This window comes from Helicoverpa zea, chromosome 31, assembly GCF_022581195.2.
Source record: "Helicoverpa zea isolate HzStark_Cry1AcR chromosome 31, ilHelZeax1.1, whole genome shotgun sequence".
NCBI classification, from domain to species: Eukaryota; Metazoa; Arthropoda; class Insecta; order Lepidoptera; family Noctuidae; genus Helicoverpa; species Helicoverpa zea.
The window spans coordinates 8,062,365-8,077,811 of NC_061482.1; the positions used below are offsets into that span (position 1 = coordinate 8,062,365).

The 15,447-nt window shown below is 39.5% G+C and overlaps 1 protein-coding gene across 1 annotated transcript in view; it reads right to left on the reverse strand.

Moving 5' to 3' along the window:
* Positions 1 to 417: 417 nt before the first annotated feature.
* LOC124645050 (dendritic arbor reduction protein 1-like) overlaps positions 418 to 15,447 on the reverse strand; it is a 58,688-nt gene continuing 43,658 nt past the window's right edge. Inside the window, 6 exon segments of the mRNA XM_047184784.1 lie at positions 418 to 1,509; positions 2,171 to 2,409; positions 3,346 to 3,405; positions 4,080 to 4,295; positions 4,379 to 4,514; positions 4,784 to 5,224. Coding sequence (XP_047040740.1) covers positions 2,219 to 2,409; positions 3,346 to 3,405; positions 4,080 to 4,295; positions 4,379 to 4,514; positions 4,784 to 5,224 — 1,044 coding nt within the window. The 3' untranslated portion in view covers positions 418 to 1,509; positions 2,171 to 2,218.

The window sequence follows — 15,447 nt, forward strand, 5'->3', positions numbered from 1 at the left end:
GACTCATACAAATCGGCCAATTTGACTACCCCCACTTTAGAATGGAATAAATATTTCAAGAACTGGGTTTAATGCATGCAAAAGTGCATTAAATATCGCGGAGAATTCTTTGAAAAACAATAAATGGTATTAGATTGTCTATTAGATTGTCTATACTTATTTCAAACGACACAACTTAAAGGCAGCCGTCGTATATACGTGGCTTATATGTGCATATCATGTGTAGTGTGACTCTTTGGATCGCGATATCTCAGGAATGGTAAGATTTAGGAGAAAACTGTTAATGCCATTTTTGTAGAAAATTTAAAGATCTACAACTTTGGTCTGATGTCTTTTTTGATAAAAATTACCGTTTTCGAAAAAAAAACAAAAAACCTAAAATTTTGACATTTGACCTCGAATAACTTTTGACGCACAGATGGGATCGATGGGGACTTTTAGTATTTTATTTATTTCTTAAATCTAGCTCTCCACCAAAAATCAGCTTTGTGGGAATTTTTGTTATTTGACCACTACTTTTATGTCTATTTTGACCGGGCTAATAAGGAAACTAAAACAATAGCAACCAGATTATGTCAGACTCAAATCATCGATGACGTGCATGGCAGCCGATAGTTACAGCCTTTTCATACTCGCGGGTTTTCAGCACTAGGGATAAACCGAGTTACATCGTATAAACGAACCGAGCGAAAACTTTGTTAGTGGTGTTATAGAGTTTGCACACCTACGGATGTTCAACAAAAATTGTCAGTTACTGGTTTTAGATGAAGTTTAAAACCGTTTTTCGCTACAGTGATTATACACTTGTAACACATTCCGAGGTGCTCGGTTCTGCTACTCGCGACAAATATCCGCCAGTGTGAAAGTGCTACTAAATCCAAACGACTCGAGTTGATACAGTGACGACGCCTTTCCGAATTGATTTGAGAATTAAGTGCTATATCTCTTAACGTGTGACACTATTGGCTTCAGTGTAGAGGATTCATATTATGACTTATTTTTTACAATTCACTTCTGCACCTGAATATAATTAAACAGCACAGTGTAGCAATGGTGTCGCAAAACCTGCCCCATTAAAATATTTGTAATTTTTAATTTACATCATATAGTTATCTATAATATACGGGTGTTTTGGGATCTGTATCATGACTAATCGAGTCATTTACAATTAAAAGGTATATATTATGTAAAGCGATTTCCTTGGTAATGCTGTTGTGTTGTACGTATTGTGACTTTATGACGTGAGAATCGTATGGTTAATTGATGGTTTACGCGGTACTTAATTACTTGCTCAAATTAAGTACCATTTATTAAGTAAATATTTTTGAGAGATTTTTCTACATTCACTGGGAACTTGGTAGTCGTTGAATGTAACACTGGTGATGTTTGTGTTCGCTTTTACAAAATATACAGTAAGCGTGTCGGCGGCGGTCACAGCACGCCGTAGAACGTGTCCATCAGGGTGGCGTCCAGGTCACACTCCAGGAAGATGCTCTCACTGCACTCCTCCTGGAAAGTACAAAACATTATGTTACAAACAAACACTCACAAGTCAAAGAATAGAACAGTTTTTTTTAAGCAAACTCTACCAAAGGCGTATTAAGTTTAAAATGCACCAGTCGTTCTGTATGAATCAGTGTTGGTGTTGAAAAAGAGGGAGCAATAAGAGGGGTTTAGATGGATGTGTGGGGAAACAAGAGTGAACAAAATGAAGAATGACAGGGAGTTTGAAAATAGTAAAGTACTTAGCGTTAGTGACAGAAAAAATGAGAGGCCACCTTTTCTCGTGGTGAGGCCATGAGGCAGGATGAAACACATTTCACTAAAAGTGTATAAAATATGAATTTGCATGGATGGACAGGGAGAGGTAAACCAAAGAAACTATGGTGATTGCCTGATTGATGACATGAGTAAGAAGAGAGTATGGAGGACAATTAAGAGGAACAGACAAGTGTGAAGTATCAGCGATTACTTAATGCATACAGAGGAAAGATTTGATTGCTTAATTGAATCGAATAGGCTCCAGAACGACAGAAACGATTTCAATAATTCGTTCACTGATAGGAAGCTACACTTTCTGCACTGAATATGGGCTAATAAGTCATATGAAATGAATATGTTGTCCCTGGGACGCGGGTGGAACCGCCAGAGTAATATAAGCGAGATATACCTGTGAAGTGTGCGTGGCGGGCGGCTGGTCGCCGCCCCGCCTCGCGTGTCATTTGGACGTCTTGGGTAGGTGGCGCTTCATGTGCAGCGCGAGGTGGTCGGAGCGCGCGAACGAGCGCTCGCAAACGGCGCACTTGAAGGGCTTGGCACCCGTGTGCTTGCGGTAGTGGCGCGTCAGCTCGTCCGAGCGCGCGAACCGCCACTCGCACTCCGGCCACTGACACGTGTACGGCTTCTCACCTGCCGACATACAACGCCCACCTCTACAGTTGCTGCTGCCCACTACACATCGCCAGTTCACTATCAACGAGGTATTAAATACAATCAGACCACAACCTACGGTAATAGCGTGCAGCTTCGCGATGTTGCTGGCCAGGCTAATAAGTCGTCAGCTTCGGTCAGGAAGTTCCTCGACTACCTCACGAATCTTGAGCTCAGACAATACGAGGGTAGTAGGTACCTTATGAAGTTTAGACTGATATTTTTTGTGTGTCATATTGATAATCTATTTAGTTAATGTACTTCCAGCATTGAATACTATTTTTGTTTGTTGTTCAACATATTGATATTTAACATTTATAATGAGCGTTTCCGAAAATGGAGGACACTGTATAAAAGCGACCGTAGATCATGTAAGATTCATGCAGTGACATGCTCATGTTATCGATACAGTACCGCTACTGTAATCCTGTCATAACACCGACTCACGTCTCAAGCTATTTCCAGAAACCGGCCGAAGGTAATTTGCCTAATCGGCAAGCTTTGTTGACTTTCATAATTTCAGTTCAACGTCAATGAACTTTACCACGTGTCCGAGAATTGATTGTTTGACCAGCCTATGCTTAGGTCCAAGTTTAAGAAAGTTCGTTATTTAGGTAAGAAATACGTGCTAAATAAACTGGACAAGTGACAATATGGGCACTGTGGTGAAACTTATACGTTAGGCACGATGTAAGTTGTATCACAGTAGGTACTGAGGTACATTGTTGTCATTAGTTACATCTGTTACTTTCGCTTGGCTCGAGTAGTCCGCGTAAGTATCATGGAGACTGTCGGTTAAATTAAAATGTTTGACTTCATTAACACTTACATGTTGACGTACTGAGTAAATTCGCAATGCCACATTATTTGGGCAAGTATTCGCAGTGGCTACATAACTTAAAAGTAAATCAATACCTGTATGTATTCTCTGGTGTGCTTTTAGATGCGAACTCTTCGTGTAGACCTTGGTACATCCTGTAACAAATCGGGCATCGTTAAAAACATTCCGTTTTGGCGTAGCATAGTTTTGACTCTCTCGGGTAAGCAGAATATTAGTGCATGTGAATAATGTATTCTGAAATATGGGTGATAAGATAAATCGGTGCCTAAAGATGCGCAAAAAACAGAGATGGAGGATACTAATAACACAATAGAAGAAAGTAATATGAGGAAAAAATTAGTTCATAAAATATTTGTTATTGTTGTCATTATTTGCGTGAATGTCAATAGATGTAACAGGATGCAGTCAGGACCGCCTTGAGCACTGCAACTTTTCGTGTGATGGCGTGTTCGTACCATACTTCAGTTCAAGCAGACTAACAGCACTGGCCAGTACGAGAGAGGTTTCACGTCAAAACTGGATGTACATAGGTATGGAATGGATATATACTTTTCATACGACTGTGAGAATGAGGAACCATTTCGGAAAATAGGTGAAACAGCGGGAGCCGGTGCATCGTTATCACTTGATGCGTTTTAAGAAGCATAATTGAGTACTGAGGAGATTAACAGATTTGATGAGTTAAAACGTATCTGCTCAGTGGGTAGGTTATGCAACTCTAAGACTGTCACAGAGATTTAAGAGAAGTAGCTGGTTAACCAGTTGGTGGCTGGTGACCTGACCGTCAGGTATTCTGAATATAAGGTACCTATGAAGTCGCAGTGGTGGACCCTCCTCTTCTCGAGCTCGGGATTGTTCCGGCGGTTGTACTTGACGTGCGGCGGGTGCGCCAGGCGCGCGTGCGGCGGCGGCGCGTGCGGGCCCGCCGGCTGCGGCGCCGGCGCCGGCAGCTGCACGCCCTGCGACATCGCCTGCATCGGAACAAACTACTTTATTCATTTATGATTTGCTACCTGTCCGTAATCTTTCAGATTCCAAGGGTTATGTTGGAGCTTTGGTGTCACTTTCAATTTCTTCAAATTATTTATTTTAACAAATGAGCATCACACTCAGCATGATTTGATGTTGTGGTAGTCACCTGGGGATGGTGGTGCGGGTGCGGGCCGGGATGCGGCGGCACGTGCGGCGCCCGCAGCAGCGGCGGCGGGTGGTAGGGAGGCGGCGGCGTGCGTCGGCCTGCTCCCTGTGAATAACACAACACATGTTGCTGCACTCATACATACTAGCCAATGTCTCCAATCGGCACATATCAAATCAACATAATTAACATACACTGTGCGGGCCTTACCACCGTGCTGATTGCAACTGTTACAACAAATAACATCCGACTGCTCTTGTCATTCATAACTCTACTGCAATTGAATACAAGTCATAAACAGATATCGCTTAGCAATAGATGGTACCATCTGTCGCGTACGCAAGCAACGCTAGCTCACTCGAGTGGCGTGTTACCTGCATGGTGTTCCCGGGACTGCCCTGCTCCGAGCTGGGCGGCGTCAGCGGGGACATGTAGACGAGCCGCGAGGGGGGATACTTGGCGAAGGAGGTGTTCGGCTGGTGCTGCGGCTGATGCTGCGGCGGCTGCGGGTGCGCGTACGTGGGCGGCGCGCACAGCCTCTCCGTCTTGATCTCGAGGGGACTGAGTAGCGGGGTGGCGCACTCTTCCAGTAGTGCGTCGTCAGCTTCGAGCTTGACGTGCGTGGAGCCGAGGGGCGCGAGCATGTTCGCGTTCTCTGGGTCGATGTTCCTGATGGAGGACGCGATGTCCTCCCACAGTGCGGGCCGGAGGAATGCATCGTCGCGTGAAGAGGTTCCGCCGTCGAAAAGGTCCATGTGGGCGGGCGCGAGTGAGGCGCCCTCCTGCTTACACAGCAGCGACTCTAGCTCAGATGTCTGCAACAAAACAAACACACAATGTTTGGTGATTTGCAGATCTTTATCGAAGCAGTATTATGAAAATCCCATTCAAATGCTAATAATACATTAGAAAGTCCTCTTGATTTAATGTGTAAAGCTTTTGACTACAAAGAAGTCCCTGTAGCTTTAAGAGCGATAAACTTATGAATTTATAAACGTCTTTATACCTGTAACACATTATCACGTTGGAATGTCACAGTGCCTTGTTGCCAAATGGTATACTGTCGCGTTAATCAAACATTAAAATTATTGCAGGAGAGATTTCAGAGAAAATCAGTTTCTCTGTGAGTCATAACATCGTAAGGTTTAGTGCTTTTCCCACAACCTACCTAAAATATAACATTCAACACACATTCACCCATGCTTCAGTTTTTTTTTGTCTTTGTAATAATGACACTGAACTGGCTACATAATAATTGGACATTTTTACTTGTTTACTCGAGTGATCTACTGATAATTCTGCTAGTCAACAATGATTTTATCTATAAAAATGAAAAGTTAGTTTCATGTTTCCAGAGAGTGATTGGCTACATCAATCATACTTAAGAGGGTTAAAGTTCCGATTAACATTATGTATTTACACAATTTTGTACAATTTCTCCGTAGTCGATGGGCAAGCATTGGAGCGCTCGCACCGGGCGGCGCGCCGTGCGATATTAGCATACAATGGCGGTGGGCCCACGCTCACGCGCAGGTGACGAGCAAGAGCTTTCATATCGGATCATTTCATACATATACATTTTGGGATGAGAATTAGCTAGCGTTGAAATGAAATCAAATGGCACGGATAAAAACTGAACCATTATTCTTTCAGAAACCGAAACAGGGAAAGCCAAGGAAGTTATTTAATAAGACGCGATCTCACTTAGAAAGTTTTTAATCTCTCAACATCTTTTACTATAAGTACCTACCTTAAATTACGGTACCTACGTCGTTTACGAGAGACAATAAAATGAATGCAGTTACCGTAAAACTTGTATACCTAGTGATTGTTGAGTGTGGTGTGGAGTAAAATGCAAGTGCTATAGATAACGCTAGCTATGTGCGCGTACACCTGCGCTGTTGAGCCGAGCTGTTCCTCAACTTTGAGCAGTGACGGACCAGTTCCTTGAAAGTTCCTAGAAAGGTTTATTCCGGCGGTACTTGAATTACAATAATTGTTTCAGACTATTCGTGTAATAAGTTCTATAAAAGACGACCAATTCTTATGGAATAGTGGCATGTAATAGATCTCGTGGTAAAAGCAGTTTATTAACAATGCCTTGAGGAAAAGACACTTTCACAATCTTTACTTACAAGAGAAGGATTTGCTCGATTGATAAATAGTTTCATGGTGCTAATGCGTTGATGTAAGAATCTATAAAAGTTGAATACGTTTCTCATTTTCAAGAAAAAGCATCAGCCATACAGTGGCACGTGACAACTTCCTTCATTTTTCAAGGATTTTCGCAGTTTCTCTAAAATAACTCCGTTTGCATTTTTACCATTTTGTAAATACTTATTAAGAAAAGGTTCTTCTTTGTTTGAAATCATCTAATAATTTTAAATGTACGTAGATTTCGTAAGTAGATATCCTCTACTCATTACATACATAGATAATTTAGCTTACTAGGTAAATGGTGTGTAGTAAGTTCCTATTAGTTCACACCTTGATTGAATATGTAAATATTGATAAGTTTTACTGTATTATCTGTTTCCTTTTCTATTGTTTATGAATGTTTTAACTTACTATACTTATCTACTAAGTATACGTCGAGATAGGTAATGTTTGAAGCGTTGTTACTTTTTACTGTAAAATAGAACGGAATTCGTGCATGGTCGGTAATTCGATTCGTTTTTATTGGCGAATAGGTGAAATAGAGTTAAAGCAATCGGTGAGCCCGGTCGGCAGCGATCGGAACCTCTTTGGAACAGCGTGGTGTCGCAAGTGCGCCGGACCGCGCGAATTCCTTCCATGACCTTTGCGGATCGAACGATTGCGCAGTGGCTCCTCCACCGCGACTAGACGAGCTTGAGCAACAACACATAGACTATACTGCCACAGAACACCTCTAGCCATCTCACAGCTTTCATACACAAGCGTTACATATTAAGTTCTTTTCACTAGATACTTTTTAGCGGGTTGTGTTTTAAACAAGTCTCATGACTAGAATTAGATACAAACTTTTTATTGTATTTTTTATTAGTGACCTGATTATCTCAATCTTTCAAGTTGTTCCGTTCTAAGTAAATTAGAACATTTGTGAAAAAAATGCCTTCATTGAAAAACTTATATTTTTTACAGTTACAGAAAGAACCTTCTCATGAGTATTTTGCACAAAATAATGGAATTAAGTAATCATCAAAGAGTATTTTTTTCATTCTCAAAATTTTCATAGCGGACTGGATTTTAAAACATTTTGTAGCTTTTATTTGGAACGATCTGTAAAAGCTGCGACATATCTGTGTGCAAAGTAAGTTTTATTCTATGCGTTGGGCGGTTCGCCGGCACCGTATTCGCTTCGGTTTAGCTCATTTACGAAGCCAGCTAAATCAGTCGGCTTATACCGAACAGACAGCTATTGTGAAATGAAAGAACCTCCCGCGGATTTGCACCGGCCAGTGATGAAACACGCACTTGCACCAGATTATATCTCAAATCTAATAGATTGTTGTTGTTATTTATTTCGACCGCTGAATGTGGCAAGTGGCCCAGCGCCAGTCAACTCCTAAAGTTTACTGAGGTCGCTTATATTCATAGTTCATTTCATTGTTCATGTTAGGATTTACCTGCTTATAAAAGATAAGTTCAAAAGAAATGTTGGTTTGTTATGGACACCCAGGGATTTCGGGATCTCTCCAGTGGAAAATCCATCCCATGGTTTTCTATCACCAAGATAGTGAAATGGCGCATCGGAAATCGCCAACTTTTATCAAACCTTGTTAACTAATGTCCATTTTTGAGGTGCTTTCTAGTGGTTCGTCGCCCATGGGACTCATATATACATAAGTCGTCCAGTAAACTGGCAAGTGGCAAAATATAATTCGCAAAAATATGAGATAACATCGTTTGTGGCACTGTATGCCATCTACCTAGTACCTGTACTTACTTTTACTTGTCTCTATTCCGAAAAAAATATATAGATATTTTATCGCGCACCAATTAGGCAATAGGCAATTTGATTATAACCGAAGTGCGGGAGCGGACTAAATCTCTTCGTATCGGTCGTCGATACCTCTATCACTTAATATATACTTTTATAATATGAATAAATAATTTAGGTTTATATCAGCTGTTAGGCTGATACTATCTACTGCGTATGACTGGCTAAAAATGAAGGCAGGCACCTATTCGTATTATTAAATCCATAAAGGTACACACTATCATTGACTTATCACCAACATATTTTATGTACAACCACTTACATTAATATTTCCTATCAATTAAACATGTACATAAATAATGTTATCTGTTGTATATCTTTGACGAATGGTGAGAAAGTGCATGAGTATTTGTGCAATAGGTATAATGAAATGGAATGGCAATAGATAGGAAGTGTGTAAAAAATCTCGTGTTGTGATTGGTGCCTGTGGAGATAATAAGTTTGATCATGAATAGAATGGTTGAGCGTCGCGACGGTGTGCACGTGCTACGCGTTCGCCGACCAATGACGGACGCGCTGACGTCACGTAGGAAATTACACGCCATTATGTTGTTTTGTACGACGCGACGCACTGAGCGCTCTATGCGACTGTAGCGTACGGCCTCCTGCGTGCCTCATCTTCCTCTAAGCAACATTCTTCTTTCCCTGTAAGATGATATGTCCTTGACAGTTCATAATTTAAAAGTATTATGTCCTAGCTAAATTTTATGATATCGACTTAGTTGTTGAAGAAATTGAAATAGGAATTACCGGTTTTGAAACAGGCGAAAAAATTGAACTGTCAGGGAAAATCATATTATCACGAAAGCATTACCCACCTGTAAGCACTAAGTGCTGTTTCCTACAAATCCGCTCGTGCCCTGCGTACGAAGTCAATAATTCCTGGATTTCAATAAAGTGTCCTAATGTTTACCAGCAGATAGAAGGCAACCAGTATGTCCAAAATTAAGTATCTTTGGATTTTTGGCTAAGTTATAATTTAGTAGGTACACTTACCTAGCTAGTGTTTTTTTTATATGCAATATTTAATATATAAGTTTAACCTTTTCGTATAAGTTGTTTGGCGGATAGTATTGCAAGAAATTACCAGGTATTCAATTTTAGTGTTTGTGTAAATAATGTAATACGCTTTTCCTGCCTTTGGAACAGCTATTAGCGAAAGCAAATATATTTTCTCCTACATGGACGTCTACCTGAGTACTCCATAAAAGATAACTTCATAGCGTGTAAAATACATAAGTGTAAAACACCTTAAATTTTAAGTTTGATTAAAAATGCAGTAAAAACGAAAACTATCGACACCAGTTACCACGCCAATGTAATATCAAAAATGAAAGTAGAATAGATCCAAAAATAATAATTAGTAAGTATACCAAGTCAACCTGATATCTATAAAAGTGATAGCAAAACTAGTTTCTAACAAATGAACTTCGAATAAAATATTTAAAACATAAAACGCGTTGCAACATCAAAAAGCTTTTTATTGAAAATAAAATATACTATATTAACAAGCTCCGAGGGAGAGATCCGAGAGTACTCGTTGCAGATTTTGTTATAAGAGGTCAATTTTTTAAACCGTCCTGAATAAAAATTTTCGATCTAAATTAACAGGCAATGGCAGAGGTCAGAGGAGGGCAAAGCACTTTGTGTATATAGGTAGTACTCACGAACCTTCCTGCCGTCCCCCCGGGAGCGTGTGCTAATTAGGGAACGCATATTATGACAATCTACTATTTGATCCGTTTCACCGAACTTATTCATTGGCAGTTTTGATGATCTAATCGTTATTATAATAAACCTGTTTTCAATGGCCGTGCTTTTACTTTGGCAAGTATTTTAATTGAAAACATTTTTATTGGATTTAGAGGTACCTCCGTGTAATCAAGCTCGCATATTCGGTGCGGCGGGCTCACCTCAACTACCCCCGAATAGACAATATGACCTTTTCAATATGTATCCTCGTATGAAAAGAATTGAAATTGCCGTCTCATACCGTTATGGCATTGTTTGAACAGTGCGGCTCGTCGACTGTCATCGCTCTATTTCCATAATTCAACTTACGCCCACGACAGTTCATTCTTCCATACGCACACAATACTATGTAAAACAATTAAAATACACATCACAGACGCTTAATGCAAAGTCGTAAAGTCTATATTACAAACAAAAGTGGTTGGCTAACTGTATATTGGGCTCTGATGTAGGTAATGGGCATAATTCACCAAGTGACGATACTTATTGTTATTTTTGTAACCTCGCCACGATGAAGCTGGGGATCACAGAATGTGCACATCTGGTGGCTAGGTACTTCCGACTTTATAAAACAACGATTGATGGTGCCAACTTGCATGCAATCCATAGAAAAGACGAACTTTACATAACGTAAAACTGATACCTCGGGAATAAATATAAATAGATATACGTTACGTTGCCCCATAAGTTTTCCTGAAAACACTGTAAAAAAAAAGAAAAAGCTCCAAGTCGAAATAAGACGTAATTGTGACAACATTGCCCTGGTATCTTGATAACAACAACGTAGTGCCATTTTGTTGAGGACCGCTAAAAAACTATTATGTCATGTGTTTCAGGAAAATTAGAACTTAGTTTCAACTGTAGCGTTCAAAGTGTGGCTTTTTATCATTCACTAGGTACCCCTAAAACTTATGACGACAATAACTAATAGTAATAACATTTTATAGGCAGTGAGCTCACATTGCCTCGGAGTCGGGAGTCGTATTTATCGGTTGGGCGGACTGGGGCGGGCGGCGTTAGGCGGATCGATAAGAACCGCCCACCGGAGTGGGGACCACACTAGCTTAGAATACATTTTAATAAAATTCTACCATTCATTCGATCCAGTGCCAGTTTTAATGTCATTAAAGATTTTTTGGAAGCTTTTATAGTTCACATAAGCCAGAGGGAAACTAAGATTTAAATACATTATCTACATTATAGTATAGTAACAAATAATAAATAGGAAATCTTGATAATTAGGACAGGCAATCAAAATATTACAACACGAATACAAAGTTAATAAATACATGTACCATACAGTTAGTCATTTTTATTGGCATCAAAGTTAATTCAAAGCGAATTGTAGATATACTTACACGAACTTTCGTCTTGAATATAGTGAATTCATACTCCGCATTGCCGAAATAGGTATATGAATTTATGTTAGTAAGGGGGATCTGGATACTCAGTTTGTTTAAAAAGCAACACGTGCCTCCCAGCGGAGCATAGAAGAATAAAAAATGTGTAATTTGAGTAATGTTTGCAGTTCCCATCATTTTACCTGACTGTGGGGATCGGGGCCCTGCTAAGGGCTTCCGATACCAAATAAACCTTGTACATGCTGTTTTTATGAGCGATCTATATAAAACTTAAACCAGTAGTGTTACTTTACTTATGCCTAGAAAATATACCTTAGTAAAATAGATTTTGGGGCTTGGAACTGTATAAGAAATGTGTCATGAATCATTATTTTTTGTTAAATAACAAGCAATTGAAAAACAAAGTGTGTTTTTATAATCGGTATTCAATTTCTTTAATAGTAGGTATTTATTCAACCGCTACAGCGAAGCGTTGAACGTCCTTTTTTTTAAAAAGAAAGAAGTAGGTTCCTAAGTAACACTAACTTCTTAGAAGTAGCTACAAAAGTGAGAACATACATGTAAGCAACCATAAAAGGAATGTGAGTACTAACATACATTATGCGTGTAAAAACCGCCAGTGTTCGCGGAGCGCGTGTTACCCGACCGAGTGGGTACGCGCGCCGACAGCGCGTGCCATTTCATGTAAAAACCACATTACTATTATAAACTAGTATTAAATAATATATGTCGCTATATAAACCACATACCTACCTCGTTTGCACATAAAAATATCCATCTAAATAATGTTAGAGTCAAAGTATTTCCTGCATACTTTCATTTCCTTCCTTGAACATTTCTTAATGTTGCGAAAGCAGTGAAGCACGTCGCAATATTTGCAGCCAACAAGCAGGTAAAGTCATATTACATGTGACTGCTAACTTAATGAAAATTTGATTCCCACGACAGCATGTACTGAACACAATGTTTATAGGTGTGTTGCACAAGCTGGCTGCGTACCTGACGCGCGTTGTAGCCTATCTTTCATACAATCAGTTCCTAATCAGATTCTGCGGTGGAGCAAGCGGGAGCTCTGGCACAGATAACGCACAGCTCCACACATTAGGACGACACTAAAGTTGACATTACTCGGTACACGTTTTCCTGCATTACTCATGCCACTTAGCTTTCTTGTTATTACTAAGGGAATTCTTCGAGAAAGCTCTTGAATCATATGGCAACCTTTACAAACAAAAAGGTACTATTTTTATTTTCGCTTGGGATCTGTTCAAATGTTCTAGTGCATTTTTTGTTTACTGTGTAAGTAACGCACCATGACAATACGGTGATGTCGGACTATTAACAAATCACCGTATAAATATTCATGCTTGATCCCCTCGTCCGCCCGAGGGATGAGCAATACGTATAGTTTTTAATAATAAAAACATATTAGCCGCATCGCATGTCTGTCTTTCCGTGACCGGGCAGTTTTACACCTGGCCAAATGGGGAGACAGGGAGATGGTAGGAGGAATATGGGAGGGTAGACAGGGGTTTGTGGGGGTGATGGGGTAAAGAGGAGGGGGCGGCAGAGGCACCGTTTGTCAGCGGTCAGCTATTAATGAATGTGCCCATAATGTTTATTGTGCCCGCTGAGCAGTTTTTGGGCAATGCTTGTAACTCATCGTTTTATAAATAAACTATCATGACTATCGGCTATAGAGCAGTACGCAACGGGTTCTATTGTTGCAGTATTGTGACTTTTCGGCAGCACGTGTATAGGATCCTTTATTATAGTAAATCTTTCTCTATGCGTAGTAACGAAACCGTTTCATGAGATTGAATGTTAGACTTTAAATAAGGGATATTATAAATTGCATATCAAATAAATAATCGCCTATCAATTAATACTCATCATTTATATTCTTTTTTACATCAAATAACTTAGTTCACTACAAATAAACTAAATGTTTAACAACACTCAAACTGCAGATAATTCGAAATTATACATCAATATGACATTGCTTTTTTTATTATAATGCAATACACTTAAATTTATTCTTGTACAAAAATACTACATACATAGCATTAATACTGACTGCACAGCAAATTTTCCATATTTCATAGCAAAATAACTATCCCAGTCGCATATTAACCAGTAAGTACAACAAAACCTGTTCATCATATTTGTCTTAATTTTCAAGAAGCCATGCTCGACAAATTAAATGATTATTATAACAAAAAAATCCTGTCACATTGCATTATTTCTAAAAACAGAACAAATTAACTGAAAAAGGTTCGCGGCTTCGCGCGCTTTTTCGTCACTGGAGTGCAGAGTGGCGCGAGTGAGTAAGATAGAGTTCAATTAAAAAATATTGTATTAAAAATTGAAGCTAGTAACGAAAACAAATCGCTGCAAAACCGACTCCACGTAGTCTTGTCTGCCCTACCCCTAGAGTGCAATTCAAAACCGCGTAGGCGCGGAGGGGCGAGGCGGCCTGCGAGCTGAGGAGCAGGTAATTTTAACGCTCGCCAACGCGGTTGAGGCTGGCCGGCTCGGCCGGCCAGTAAGCCGAAGCTGCGGTGGTGAGCGTGAAAATCATCTGCGACGATAAGCTCGCATTTGACCGCCGGAGCCACGAAGCGCCGGAGCCGTGACAGAAGTGATGCTTGCTGCATGTTGCATGCTTACTTCCATGTTGCATGCCTGGTTACATGCTGCATGCCTGCTTTCATGCTTCAGGCTTGTTTGCATGCTTCTTACAGGAAAATAAAAATTCCAAAACTATGCCAAAAGATGATTCTGACTATAAACATTCTGAAATATGATATTATAGTAGTAGCCTTTTAATGACTACTTATATGAAATGTATGCCAAAAGGAAATACTGACAATGACTGACAATGCACCAGCCCTATTTTTTTAAAGAACTATAGTATGTATATGCAAGCATATCATCGGACTTGCGATCCGACTCAAGTACGTGGCGCCAGCTGCAGAAGCTAAAAATGTTGCCTATTATTATTAGGGCAAAAAAGGAAACGTGTACGCCCCGCGAAAGCAAGACGCGCTTTAATAATTCAATAAATTACAATTTTGTATTTAATTTTATATTTTTTTGCTGGTCTCATTATGCCGTAATTAATAAATAATAAGATGACTGAGACAAATAAAATGCTGTTTCATTCTGAAAAACTGCTGTAAATAATATAAAATAGAAGCTATATTTAAAAGAAAAAGAGTTAACATGTATAATGTGCATTAAGATTATTAGCTGTGCATTGATGAAAAAGCTTTTGCTTTAGGAAAAATCGCTGTACGCTGCGAAAATAAATTGTAGTGTGTTTAGTGATATTTTGAGTTGAATATTTTGCTGTGCAATCAGTAATTTTGATGGGAATTCGGAATCTTATTGCATAGAAAAAGGATATTTTTTGATTTGCGTTTAAATACTACCCTTTAAATAATTACCGATTAATTTCTCTATTTTTTATAGTTTAACATAATTTAACTTTGTTTGGTAAAATTCACAAATAATGACCTATAAACGTATTATTATACGAAATATTCACGGTTGAAAGCGCGAACTGTCACAGTAATCAGTAGTTAGAGGGTCACAATAATCACGTGCCCTCGTTTACACGTTTGACTCCGTTTTATTATTATAATGAAATTATTAGAGAGCGAGGGTAGTTCGCGTGCAGGCCACGTGCGGATAGCCATTACCTCATTAAAAGATAGTCTGACTGTGATGCTACGACTGCGGGGGTAGTTTAACTTTTTAATTTAATGTATTGTGCTTGCGGTTAAATACTTTCGTATTGTAAAAAGGTGTGATTTCATGAGGGGTCTGCTGATATTGATTATTCATTTATGGCGCAAGGGTGTTTTTAGTGTTGGACATTGTTACTTAGCTGATATACCTGCCTTTTTGGAATGCGCAATCTCGTTGAGAGAGATGACAA